Source organism: Myxine glutinosa, chromosome 5, assembly GCF_964187855.1.
Source record: "Myxine glutinosa chromosome 5, kmMyxGlut1.1, whole genome shotgun sequence".
Taxonomy (NCBI): Eukaryota; Metazoa; Chordata; class Myxini; order Myxiniformes; family Myxinidae; genus Myxine; species Myxine glutinosa.
In genome coordinates this window covers 199,551,939-199,565,801 of record NC_136265.1, presented here as the reverse complement: position 1 = coordinate 199,565,801, position 13,863 = coordinate 199,551,939, and the positions used below count along the sequence as shown (strand labels likewise).

The 13,863-nt window shown below is 39.5% G+C and overlaps 1 protein-coding gene across 1 annotated transcript in view; it reads left to right on the top strand.

Annotated features, from left to right (window-relative positions):
* The window catches only part of LOC137428272 (glutathione synthetase-like), a 45,063-nt gene that overhangs the window by 150 nt on the left and 31,050 nt on the right, over positions 1 to 13,863 (top strand). Inside the window, exons 2-4 of the mRNA XM_078777452.1 lie at positions 26 to 92; positions 1,094 to 1,288; positions 7,557 to 7,641. Coding sequence (XP_078633578.1) covers positions 26 to 92; positions 1,094 to 1,288; positions 7,557 to 7,641 — 347 coding nt within the window. The remainder of the gene's footprint in view (positions 1 to 25; positions 93 to 1,093; positions 1,289 to 7,556; positions 7,642 to 13,863) is intronic.

The following is a 13,863-nucleotide window of genomic DNA, read 5'->3' as shown; positions in this document are numbered from 1 at the left end:
GCTGCGGTGTGGATCTTTCACGCAGGAATGGAAATGAAGTTGCTGTTGTTTACTTCCGTACTGGATATGTACCCAATCAATATGACGATACAGTAAGTCCTCCATGGTAATGATCGCAAGAGAAACAGTATTTAATGGCTCCTCTTGCTTGCCATCCTCTACTTTTCTCCTCTCTTGTTGGGTTTCTGGAACCACCTTCCTGAGTCTGCCAGGTCACATTTTTCATCCAGTCCTTCCAAGATGGCAGAGAATATTTACCGACCCCTGCTGCAGATGGGGGGGATTGTTCGCCATGGCCCAAAATATATATATTGGCCCACCTTCTCCACTATCCCTCCCTCACATCCCCCCAAGGGCCAAGGCTGCCCCTGAAGGGAGCAGGTGTTGCTATCTGTATATAAGGAGCAAGTGTATCTTTGTCCACCACACAAGTCCAACACAGGGGTGGTTACGGAGTTTTTTCTCTTTTTTATTGTTTTTTTGTTTGTTTTTTTACATCTACTTTTTGTATATCGTGGGGACGGTGCGATAAAACGGGTGTGGTGAAGTCCAGCCACTAACGGCACATTTTAGGACAAAATAAATAAAATGTTTATACATGTTGTTTGTGTTCCTGTTGGGGCATAATTAAATTAATTGCATAGATGCTGTTAGTACCTAGGGACGGTCATGGGTACAGAAAAAAAAAAAAATCCTCCCCCACCTCCTGTCCTGCGAAGGGGGGACGGCAACGACTCACATTTTTCACCTGTACCGTACATGTACACAGTGCAAGTGGTTTACTGACCTCTGCCATATATGAATATTGAATGATCGTTTTAAGGCCATTTTCCCCGCGAGAGCGGGGGTTAGCCTTGCGGGCCCCATGACAATCATGGTTCCCTTTTTGAGGCAATGTTTTTATGGCCGGATGCCCTTCCTGACGCCAACCCTTAGTCGCCTTTTACGATGCGCAGGGCTACGGTGTACCTATTCTAAATCGGGGTACACACCGTACACACTCTGCCATAGACGGGGGAATATTAGCCGCTGACACAAAATAAATACTTGCATTTGTTAATCACATTCACCTATGTCAATCTGTATTTTACAGGCATGGAGAGCGCGCCGCATTCTGGAACGTTCACGTGCTTGTTGCTGCCCGGATATAGGCACCCAATTGGCTGGAACTAAAAAGGTTCAGCAACAGTTAGCTTCTTCTGATGCCCTGATATCCTCACGAGGATTTTCAGCCACTACCGCTGCTCGTCTACAGCAAACCTTCACCACTATGTTCAGTTTGGATGAGGTCAGTGTGACCTAACGTCTGTGTAATCACACAAACAAGAGCTACCCACCTTAAAGGGACTTTTTGTTTTCTCACTGATGTCACAACGTACAGTCGTGGCTAAAAATATTGGCACCCTTGCACTTTTTTCAAATAACTCACAATTATCTCTAAAAAATAAGTGGAAATTGACAAAAGTATTTCAACTCTACAATTCTTTATTTCACTGTTAATATTACAGAAACTTTGTTTTTGATTCAGAACTTAATATATCCTTTAAAATCAGAAAATAAAAAGAAATGGCATTGATAAAAATTATTGACACCTTCGACTTAATATTTGGTAGCACAACCTTTGGACAAAATAACTGCAGTCAAGCGCTTCCTATAGCCATGAATGAGCTTCCTCCACCTCTCTACTGGTAGTTTGGGCCACTCTTCTTGTGCAAACTGCTCCAGTTCTCCCAGATTTGAAGGGTGCCTTCTCCCAACTAATGTTTTCAGATCTCCCCACACAGTGATCATAGGAAAGAATGATCGACAGGCAGAGTGAACCAATATTGCTTAAACCTGCTTTGTATTACGCATGCAGGGTAATGAGGTGAGATGTCCTGAGTACAAAAAGTCAATGAGAAGTTGCTTAATAGTGATAGGAATTGCATATGAATGGGACAATTCAGCTCTTCAAAAAGCTAGATGTGTTTGGATAATTGTCGTTAGGAGAATAGAAATGCAGGAGAGCAAAGAAATTGATCCATGGAGGATGTCACCCCAAGAAAGTTGTGGCCACACGTAGAGCGTACTTTAGAGGCTAGAGTATAACTTTGGGTACTTTACTGGTATTTCAAGTCAAGTAAATAATGGTGTGCCCATGTAGATTCATACAGGGTCTTCATAAAGTATTCGCACCTCTTGACTTTTTCACATTTTTTTGTTACAGCCTGAATTTAAAATGGATTAAATTGAGATTTATTTTGTCACTGATTTCCATATTTAATGTCAAAATGTCAAATGCAATTAATGTCAAAGTGCAATTTTTAAACAAAAATGATGACAAAATAATTAAAAATGAAATACAGAAATATCTACACTACCGATCAAAAGTTTTAGAACACCTCAATTTTTCTGGTTTTTATTAAAATTTACGCAGTTTAATGTCTCAATGAATGAATGAATGATCGTTTTAAGGCCATTTTCCCCGCTAGAGCGGGGGTTAGCCTTTCGGGCCCCATGACAATCATGGTTCCCTGTTTGAGGCAATGTTTTTATGGCCGGATGCCCTTCCTGAGTTTAATGTCTCAATGTACTCTGAAATTACGCATATAACAAATAAACAATTGGAGATTAAAAAAAGAAATCATAGAATCATTTTGTTTAACGAAATTTAATTTAAATTTTTGACTCAGCAAAGTCGCCACCTTTTGCAGATATAACCACCGAACACACTCGTGGCATTCTTTCTGCAATGGAAATCAAATATTGTTCGGGAAGTTCTTCCCAACACTGTTGCAGAAGTTCCCACAAATGTGTTGCACTTGTAGGTTGCTTTGCTTTCATCCTTCTGTCCAGTTCATCCCAAACCAGCTCGATGGGGTTTAAGTCTGGAGACTGTGCTGGCCATTCCATGATTTGAAGCCGACCGTCTAGTTATTTTCCTTGAAGGTAGTTTTGACAAAGCCTGGAGGTGTGTTTAGGGTCTATCTTGCTGTAGGATGAACCCCTGACCAACTAGGCGTATACCAGAGGGTATTGCATGGCGCTGCAATATGCTGTGGTAGCCCTTTTGGTTCAGGGTGCCAGTCACTCTGTGCAAGTCGCCGACTCTGGATCTAGCAAAAGAGCCCCAGCCCATCACGCTTCCTCCTCCATGTTTGACAGTTTGTGTTACACACTGAGGAACCATCCGTTTGCCTACTCGACAGCGTACAAAAACTCTGCGTGATGAACCAATGATTTCAAAATTTGATTCATCGGTCCATAAGACCTTCCAGTCTTCATTAGTCCACTGGTGGTGCTTCATGGCCCAGGCAAGCCTCTTTTTCTTATTTTGCCATCTTTGCAATGGCTTTCTTACTGCCACTCGACCTGTCAAACCTGCAGCTCGAAGTCTTCTCTTCACAGTTGAAACTGAGACTTGCTTACTTCGACCAGTGTTAAGCTGTGCTTGAAGCTGTTGTCCTGTGAGCTGCCTATCACGCAAGCTGTTGACTCTCAGAAACTTGTCTTCTGATTCTGTTGTGGCTTTGGGTCTGCCAGACCTCTTCCTGTCAGAGTTTCCTCCAGTTTCCAATATACTACTTCCTGCAGTGCAATATTGTCCAAATAATGCTCAGAGGGTGTAATAACAGTCTGTTCCAATACTGCTTTTATACAGACAGGGGGTTTGTAATCAAGTAATCAGCAGAGGTTGGAGCAGCTGCAGGAATTGTTTGCATTAACTTTCAAGGCTTAATTTACTTACATTGCTGCAGAACAGCTGTAAGTTGTTAACCCATTACTTGTTCCCTGAAGAAGGCCTTTTTTTTTTACAATATAACTGTGCAATTTACATTCTTTTCCCGTTTTTACTAACCTAAACTTTTTTTTAACCTCGAGCAGTTTACTGCTTACCTTTGTACCATTTCAGGTTATTCACTGGACATTTAACTGCGTAAATTTCAATAAAAACTGGAAAAATTGAGGTGTTCTAAAGCTTTTGACTGGTAGTGTAATTTCCGTAAGTTCTCAATCCCCTGAATTAATACTTCTTAGAAGCGCATTTGGCAACGATTACAGCTTCGAGTGTTTTGGGGTATATCTGTATCAGCTTTGCACATCTGGATTTGGGCAGTTTCTCCCATTCTTCCTTGAAGATTTGCTCAAGCTCTGTCAAGTTGGATGGGGAGTGTCGGTGAACAGCAATCTTTAAGTCTTTCCACAGATTCTCAATGGGATTCAAGTCTGGGCTTTCGCAGGGCCGCTCAATTTTCAGGGCTTTTGGCAGGGCTTTCACGTTCTTGTTTTGAAGCCATTCCAGTGTTGCTTTGGCTGTATGCTTGAGGTAATTGTCTTGTTGGAACGTAAATCTTCGTTACAGTTTAAGGTCTTTTTTACTGAAGCATGGTCTCGTCAAATATTTACCTGTATTTGAGGAGAACATGCTCCATTCATTGTTCCCTCTATCCTTACAAGTCTCCAAGTCCCTGATGCTGAAAAGCATCCCCATAGCATGATGTCGCCACCACCATGCTTCACGGTAAGGATGGTGTTAAATGAGCTGTGCTCGGTTTCCACCAGACGTAGTGCTTTGCATTCAGGCCAAAGAGTTCAATTTACATCTCATCAGACCACAGAATCTGTCGCCTCATGCTCTGAGTCTTTCATGTGCCTTGTTGCAAACTCCAGGCATGCTGTCATGTGCCTTTTTCTCAGGAGTGGCTTTTGTCTGGCCCCTCTCCCATGAAGTCTAGATTTGTGAAGTTCTGCAGAGACTGTTATCCTTCCAGCAGGTTCTCCCATCTCAGCCAAAGAACTCTGTAGTTCTATCAGAGTGGTGATTGGGTTCTTGGTCATCTCCCTGATCAAAGTCCTTCTTGCCCGGTTGCTTAGTTTGGTCGGACGGCCATCTCTGGGAAGAGTCTGGTTAGTTCCATATTTGTTTCCATTTCCTCATGATGGAGCTTACTGTGCGATTGGGAACTTTCAACACTCTCGAAATTGTTTTATACACTTCTCCAAATCTATGCCACCTCACAATTCTATCTTAGAGTTCTGCAGACAGTTCCTTGTATTTTCATGGTAGAGTTTCTGCTCTGACATTCATTGTCAACTGTGGAACCTCATATAAAAAGGTGTGTTTCTTTTTAAATCATGTCCAATTAAGTGATTTGGCCACAGATGGACTCCAGTCAAGTTGTAGACATCTCAAGGATGATCAAAGGAAATTGGATGCACCTGAGCTCAATTCGGAGTGTCATAGCAAAGGGGTTGAATACTTATTGACTCAAGCCATTTCAGTTATATATTTTTAATTGGTTTGTGAAATTTTCTAAAAAAACAAATTACACTTTGACATTATGGGGACAGAAAAATCGGTGTGGATCGGTGACAGAAAAAATCTCAATTTAATCCACTTTAAATTCTGGCTGTAACAACAAAATGTGAATAAGTGAAGGGGTGTGAATACTTTCTGAAGGCCCTGTACAGATTTTGACAAACATGTTGTCCATGAGGTTTGGTTGGAGTTTGCATTGTCTTTAATTAGTCAATATCAATCTGTTTAAGCTTGGAATAATGGTGAGTTGGATCGTGATAAGTTGAAAGAAGAGAACTGAGAGGATGAGAAAGATACAGTTGTGGCTAAAAATATTGGCACCCTTGCACTTTTTCCAAATAATGCACCATTTCTTCCAGAAAATTGTTGAAATTAAAAAATCTTTTGGTATCCACATATGTATTTCTTTGGTTTGCAGTGGAACAAAACAAAACTAGAACAATGCGACTGTCGCCAATATGCCTGCGCATAGTCCCACAATAGGTAAATGCCATCACTCTGCATATGTATGGGTAGTGGATCACATTTGTGAAGTTTCATGTTGATCAGATAAGGTTCGTTTTTCTATCGAAGATGGCTACCAAACCATGTTACCGATGACATCATCATTTTCAAACTATATGCAACAGTGCTGTAGATATTTGTAAAATTTCGCATCAATAGGGTGAGCGGTTTCAGAGATATAATTATTTAATATTTTCCTTCAATCCAAAATGGCTGCCAAACCATGTGACCTATGATGTCATAAATTTAATATTTCAATACAAATGGGTCATAGATCATGTCCATGCAATTTCAGATTTTTAGGATAAGGAATTCGATTAAAATATTTTTGGCTTGTATACCACTTCACCTATGATGTTATCATTATCACGCTTTTGTTCCCCATTGGGAGTACTTGACAATGTGCCAAGTTTAAAATTTTCCCATTCAGCGGTTTCCGAGAATTTTTTTTTTAATTATTTGCTTTTAATCCAAGATGACTGCCATACCACGTGACCTATGATGTCACAATTGTCAAAAAAACATTCTGCATGGGTGTCACTCCTACCCTGAAAGTTTCATTTCAATCGGACATATGGTTGCTGAGAAAAACGAGGTTTACCCTGGATGGACGGACGGACGGAAGGATGGATGGACAACCCGAAAACATAAAAAGCTGAAAAAATTACTAAATCATAGCTCATTCCATACAGAAATCCTAAAATGGCCTGGACAATATTATTGGCACCTTTTAGAAGTTGTTAGAAATAATTAGATTTCAAGGAGGTAATTCTCCTTTACTTTGGAATTGAACTCACCTGTGGTGAGTTGCAGGAGCCTGCAATATAAAAATCACTCATTCAACCAGTTTGAATGGAGAAAAGGAGTCATTCTGCTGTTTTGTGTCACTGTGTGTACCGCAATGAGCATGGAGAAAAGAAAGAAAACCAGAGAATTGTCTGAGGAGGTCAGACACAGATTGTCGCCAAGCATGGAAAATCTCAAGGCTACACGTCCATCTCCAGAGACCTTGATGTTCCTGTGTCCACCGTACGCAATATTATCAGGAAGTTTAAGGCCCATGGCACTGTAGCCAACTTCCCTGGACGTGACCGCAAGAGAAAACTTGATCGAATATTGCAGCGAAGGATTGTTCGAATGGTGGAGAAAGCACCTGAATCAACTGCCAAACAGATTCAAGCTGAACTTCAGACACAAGTTACGACAGTTTAAATTCACACCATCCGTTGCCAACTCAATGAAAAGGGGTTCTATGGTAGGAGACCCAGGAGGACCCCACTGCTGAGAAAGCCCAATTGGAGTTTGCCAAAACACACCTAAACAAGCCAAAATCCTTCTGGGAGAATCTTCTGTGGACAGATGAGACCAAATTAGAGCTTTTTGGTAAAGCACATCATCTCTATGTTTACAGAAAACAAAGTGAATTTACCCAATCAAATGATTTACCCAAGATTTACCCAATCAAATGTTTTGAATAAATCAATAAGCTGTAAAACTAATTTTACTCTCTTTTTTTTCGTTAAGCATCAGGTGCATGCATCTCAAGACATTCCTCTTACAACATCCTTTTCAACCAGCACAAGAATAAAAGGCTTCCTTTTTTTCTAACGTAGTATTTTTACCACGCGCTTCTGCTCATTGATATGTATGTCATGTGTTGTGTTGACATTACCTTGTGACTTGGTTTGCTTATTAAGGAGGAATCTCATGATTTACTTCATGTCCTTTTCCTTTTGCAATACTTATATCGTAGGGTGATGACGGAGACAAGGTTGTCCAGAAGGCACTTGCCAACCCCAGTGAGTACGTGCTGAAACCACAGCGAGAGGGAGGAGGAGGTGGGTGGAGTCGAGATATTATGCGTTTTTACCCTCGCCAGAAGAGAGCATTTGCATTTGGATCTGTTTGTGTGTTACTTGTGAAAATCTACTTGCAATATACTTGCAAGTACTGTATATTGGTTGGGTCTTGATCGTTATTCAGCCTGTCTGTCTTTTTGTATGACAATCCCCGAAAGGTTACAATTTTAAAGTAATCTTTACGAAACCTCACCAAATGGTTGCGTTGGTCATAAGGAAGAAGCCTATTGATATTGAGGCCAAATGGTCAACAAAGGCCCAGATTGTCAAGTTTTCTGTTGTCAACCAACAACCTTGTCAAGTTTTCTAAAATCATAAATATTCATCCGATTGACTTGAAATTTGAAGAGGATATATATATATATATCAAGTCACTGAATTCAACCACCAATTATTTTGATGGCAACATCAGCCAAAAGGTCAACATAGGCCAAAGGTCAACAACTTATTTTAGGGATTTCGCAAGTATCGTGCTTTGCACAACATATTTCTTGTTTGTCTGTTTTGTTTGTTTGTCCCTCACTGACAGGTCACAATTCTGAACCGATAGTCATGAAATTTTACGAAGTTGTAGAGGTAGTCTCAAGCGAGAAGCCATTGCTTTTAAGGTCAAAATACATCTTGTAGTCAGATTTCCAAAATCGTCATTTTTTTCATCTGATTGACTTGAAAATTTAACAGCAATTGCATAGTGCCTGACTGAATTGGGAAACCACTTTTAAGGTCAAAAGGTCAAAAGGTCACTCAAGGTCAAACTTCTAAAATCAATTTTCGTCTGGAAAATCGTCAATTTTCATCATATTAACTTGACAATTAAACAGCAATTGTATATTTGCATCACTGAATTGGGAAAGCAACTATTTTTGAGGTCAAAAGGTCAATTCAAGGGTAAACTTCTCAAATCATCAATTTTCATCTGAAAAATAATCAATTTTCTTTGATTGACTCGAGCTATGATTAAGATCTTCAATTTTAATCTTAATGAAATGGACAATTTGATGTCTCCATGGCAACTTTTTTGGGGGCTGGGGGAGGATATGGATTTTGCAAGTATCGTGTTTGTCTGTGTCACATGATTTTTGGCAACAGCTTTCAAACAATCGTTCTGCAATTTCTTGTGTATGTCGACCAAGGGCAGCAAGGCACATTTTTGGTCATGATCCGAATCCGGATCTGGATATTAGAAAATTTTAAGTGATTCTTCACCACTGAAAGATAGGGCCAGGAATCATATATATATATATATATATATATATATATATATATATATATATAAATATAAATATATATATATATATATATATATATATATATACATACATACATACCACAAAATCTCAAAGTTACGGACGGATTCGGAAGAAACTGTGTGGACCGGTTGTGTTTCTGACAAGGAAGAGTTGATTCATAGCACAGGGGTTGAATACTTATTGACACAAGACATTTCAGCTTTTCATTTTTAATCAATTTGGAAAAGTTTCTAAAAAAAATTTCACTTTTACATTATGGGGCATTAATTATGTATCGATCAGTGACCAAAAAAATCTTAATTTAATCCATTTTATATTCAGGCTGTAACACAATAAAATGTGAATACTTTCTGAAGGCACGGTATCTATATTATATTAGCCATAGGTGATCCTGTTGGGCGTCTGTCTGGGGGTGTGGCTTACTCCGTTGAGAGAGTAGCTCCACCCATTCTGGAAGAGGCTTCAAAAACAAATATCCACCATTTTGGTTACTCGCATAGCTTTGAGGCCCTTTTGTTAGGCCTGCGGTGTCTTGCGCTCTCTCACAGTTTTATTTCAACTCTAATTCGATATATCATTTCATTTTTCACAGTCGCTTACATGGTTTTAGACTCGGTTGCAAAAAACAGAAATAAAATTCGATGAAAGTTACCGTTTATTGAACAAAATGCATTTTTGAAGGCCTGTAACATAAAGCCCATTCATTGAGTCTCCCTCACGGCTTTATCTCGACTAATTCACATGGGACAGTCGCTGGGATGGTTCAAGTCTCAGTGTCAGCTAAAGTTGAGAAAATCGGCGACATGTATTCCAACAGCTGTTTTATGACATGTCGGCACGGGGAAGGAGAGAGGGGAATGACAGAAGAGAATGACAGAAGAGAATGAGAGAAGGCAAGGAGAGAGGGCAAGGAGAGAGGGCAAGGAGAGGGGGCAAGGAGAGGGCACGGAGAGAGGGCACGGAGAGAGGAGAGAATGTTCCCAGGACTTTGTTCTTCGTTCGTTCGTTTTGCTTCGTTTTTTTTTTATAAGTTATGTGCACGTACACTTTAAATAGGTTTGTTTGAAATCTTTAATTTTCACAATGTAATTTACTTGCCATGTGATGATTTATGAGACACTTCCTCTTGAGGATCGTGACAATTCATGTGTTGCGTGGAAACTCCCATTTCCAAAATGAACGAGACGGTCATACATTTTTATTACAACTTAGGCAAAGGAAACTGCCTGTTTCGTTCGGAGCGATTATGCACCGCCCAAAGACGATATGTTTCAGGAAATTACTGAGATATTTCTTCGTTTTTTAAAAGTTTTTTTTAACGATTTGAGGACATGAAGGTAAAGGTACTGTAGTCAGTGGAATCTTCACCCATAATGTTGTTTACCTGGAGGTCCTGCAGTGACACCATTCCAGCCAACCAAAGGAGGGCACGAAGGAAAATACTTAATTACTCCGACACATTTGGCTGCGGTGATTGAACAGACCATTGCTGCTGTTTTGATGCTTTTCACTGCAGTTTTGATGCTTTTCACTGCAGTTTTGATGCTTTTCACTGCAGTTTTGATGCTTTTCACTGCAGTTTTGATGCTTTTCACTGCAGTTTTGATGCTTTTCACTGCAGTTTTGATGCTTTTCACTGCAGTTTTGATGCTTTCCACTGCAGTTTTGATGCTTTTTTGCTGTTTTGTTTATAAAAAAATATCATTTCAAAAACAATATAAAAAATACATTTCAAAAAATATCTCAATGATGAAATAGAATTCACCAAAAAGGTTTTTAAAAACCACATGATATTATGGTGATGTTTAACTCTGAGTGAGAATAATTCTGAATTTTAAAAACTTTCATATGATATTTGGGATTTTTATAAACAAACTATTTCTGCACGGATGTGTATTCATATTCACATTATGTGAAGTAAATAAATTGTGTAGATGACATCATTTGTGGATCTGATGAATTGGCAGTAACCATTTTGTAAAACAATGTTCAGCATCTAAAATCGAAATGAAGATGTCCAAATGTCACACACGTCCATGCTCGTGGGATTTCCACGTGAGTAGTGTATATATGTTGCTTCTGGGACACTCTCATTTTCCCATTGACTTACATGTTAATTTTTCCCCTCCCTCATTGCCCCTAAACACCTCTATTTCTCTCACCCTGTTCTTTACGAACCTTCTAACCTTTTGACATGTTATCCTTATTCATTAGACCACTTAAACAATGGTCCTTCTGTGTGAACCTGTGATCCTTCTGACCTTATGGACCTTTTAACCTTTTACTCTTAATATCATCTGGTGAATCATCTTTGACCCACTCAAACAACGACCCTACAAATATTTGTTTATGTGTGGGAAATAATTTAATTCTCCTACAACTCTCCTCACCGTCTAATACATTAACAAAAAATATGTTTGAGTTTGGTTCTTTCTCAAGATATTTTAACTGAGCTAAAATAAAATGATAAACCTCCCTCAATGTTATTGTCTGAGCGCCTCCAGTGCCACCCACTTTTTGGTAAGCTCCGCCCACTTTTGGTAAGCTCCGCCCATATTTTTACTAGGCCCGCCCACTTTTTTACTAGGCGCCGCCCACTTTTGCTAAGCCCCGCCAACTTCTGATAAGCCCCACCCACTTTGTTAAGTCCCACCCACTTTATAAACTCTTCAGCATTGTATCATTTCCAGGTAATACATTACTTCATTTTCAGGGAATTTCCATCACATCATTTCCAGTTAAGACACGCCCAGGTTTGCCCAGGGAATTTCCACAGGAAATGACACACACCCAGCCCTTCTTATAAAAGGCACCGACCACACAGGCTTTTTCAAACACGCTTTCTGCTTCACTTGAGAATGGACTACTATGCCGAAATGGAATGGGATAACTTTGCTATTCCTTGGAGTCCTACTACCTGTGTAGAACTCAACGTTCAGATTGATGAACTGGACTCGAACCTCTTATCAATGGAGGTAAGTTTGTTTATTTATTTATTTATTTATTTAATTTTTTTTTTTTTTTTTTTTTTTTTTTAGATGAGACTCGTGTAAGAGTTAACAAAGTTTATTTTAATATTCATAGAGCTTGATTTATACAAATAAAAATATTGTATTAAATTAATACATTGTTATTTTCTTTCACAGGAAATTGTATCTGAGATACGAAATGAAAATTCTGCTTTTAACACAACTTGGGATGAAGTTATTTTTTTGTTTGAAGACTTTTTGAACAACCAAGACCCCCAGAACGAGTTCTACCTTGATGATCCAGCCAAAGAGTTATACCTTGTAGATCCACAAAATCCTGAAAAAGAGTTTTACCATGATGATACTTGTTGTGAGTTATCAAAACAAAACCCACTGAACAAGTTCTACCTTGATGAGTCAGAATACAAGTCATACATTGGAGACCCACAAATTTCTGAAAATTGGGAAACGGGAATTCTCCCTGATGGTCCGCAGTTATACTATGTGAGACACATCATAGAAACCCTAAAAAATTGGGAAACGGGAATTCTCCCTGATGGTCCGCAGTTATACTATGTGAGACACATCATAGAAACCCTAAAAAATTGGGCAAGGAGAGTTCTCCCTGATGGTCCGCAGTTATACTATGTGAGACACATCATAGAAACCCTAAAAAATTGGGAAACGGGAATTCTCCCTGATGGTCCGCAGTTATACTATGTGAGACACATCATAGAAACCCTAAAAAATTGGGCAAGGAGAGTTCTCCCTGATGGTCCGCAGTTATACTATGTGAGACACATCATAGAAACCCTAAAAAATTGGGAAAGGGAAGTTTTCCCTGATGGTCCGCAGTTATACTATGTGAGACTTATCACGGAAACCCCCAATATTTCTGAAAATTGTGGTTCTACCTTGGAGACTTGGAAAGATGGTTATATTTTTGGAGACTCGGAATGGGGGTTTTGTTTTGATGACTCGGAATGTGATACCTATCTTGGAGGCTCAACAGGAATGTGGTTATACCTTGGGAACTTGGAAAGTTGGTTTTATTTTGGAGACTCTACCTGTGGGGTCCATCTTGGAGACTCTTTGCATTCTAAAGCAATGAACAATGTTCTTTGTTTAATGACGCTTGATTTAAGCAATATCAAGAAAGTTCGAGGAAGAAAATGCTGGAAAATTCTTTCTTCCCATTTCTACTTCTTCAAACTTCAAAGCCTTGAAAGACAGAATTGGAAGAAGAGGAGAAAAAATAAATGAAATACGTGTTTAAAAAAGAAGAAAAAAAAAAGATTATGTTAGGGTTAGGGTGGGATTTTGAATGTGAGGGATAGGGATGGGGTTGGGTTAGGAATGGGGTTGGGTTAGGGTGGGATTTTGAATGTGAGGGTTAGGGTTGGGCTTGGGTTAGGGATGGGGTTGGGTTAGGGATGGGATTTTGAATGTGAGGGTTAGGGATGGGTTGGGTTAGGGATGGGGTTGGGGATGGGGTTGGGTTAGGGATGGGGTTGGGTTAGGGATGGGGCTGGGTTAGGGATGGGGTTGGGTTAGGGATGGGTTTGGGTTAGAGATGGGTTTGGGTTAGGGATGGGGTTGGGTTAGGGATGGGGTTGGGTTAGGGTTTGTATATTATTATGACTCACTCACACATACACACACACAAAAGTTAAGCCCCAACTGAAAAGTTGTGGGATTCTGTGTTTGGGGTTCACAGATTTAAAAACGTATCCCCATTATACACACACAAAAGTTAAGCCCCAACTAAAAAGTTGTGGGATTCTGTGTTTGGGGTTCACAGATTTAAAAACGTATCCCCATTATACACACACAAAAGTTAAGCCCCAACTAAAAAGTTGTGGGATTCTGTGTTTGGGGTTCACAGATTTAAAAACGTATCCCCATTACATTTTATTTATTTATTTATTATTTTCAAGGGTATTATCTGCTTACTTGTGTTTTTTGTAATTCTTGCGAGTAAA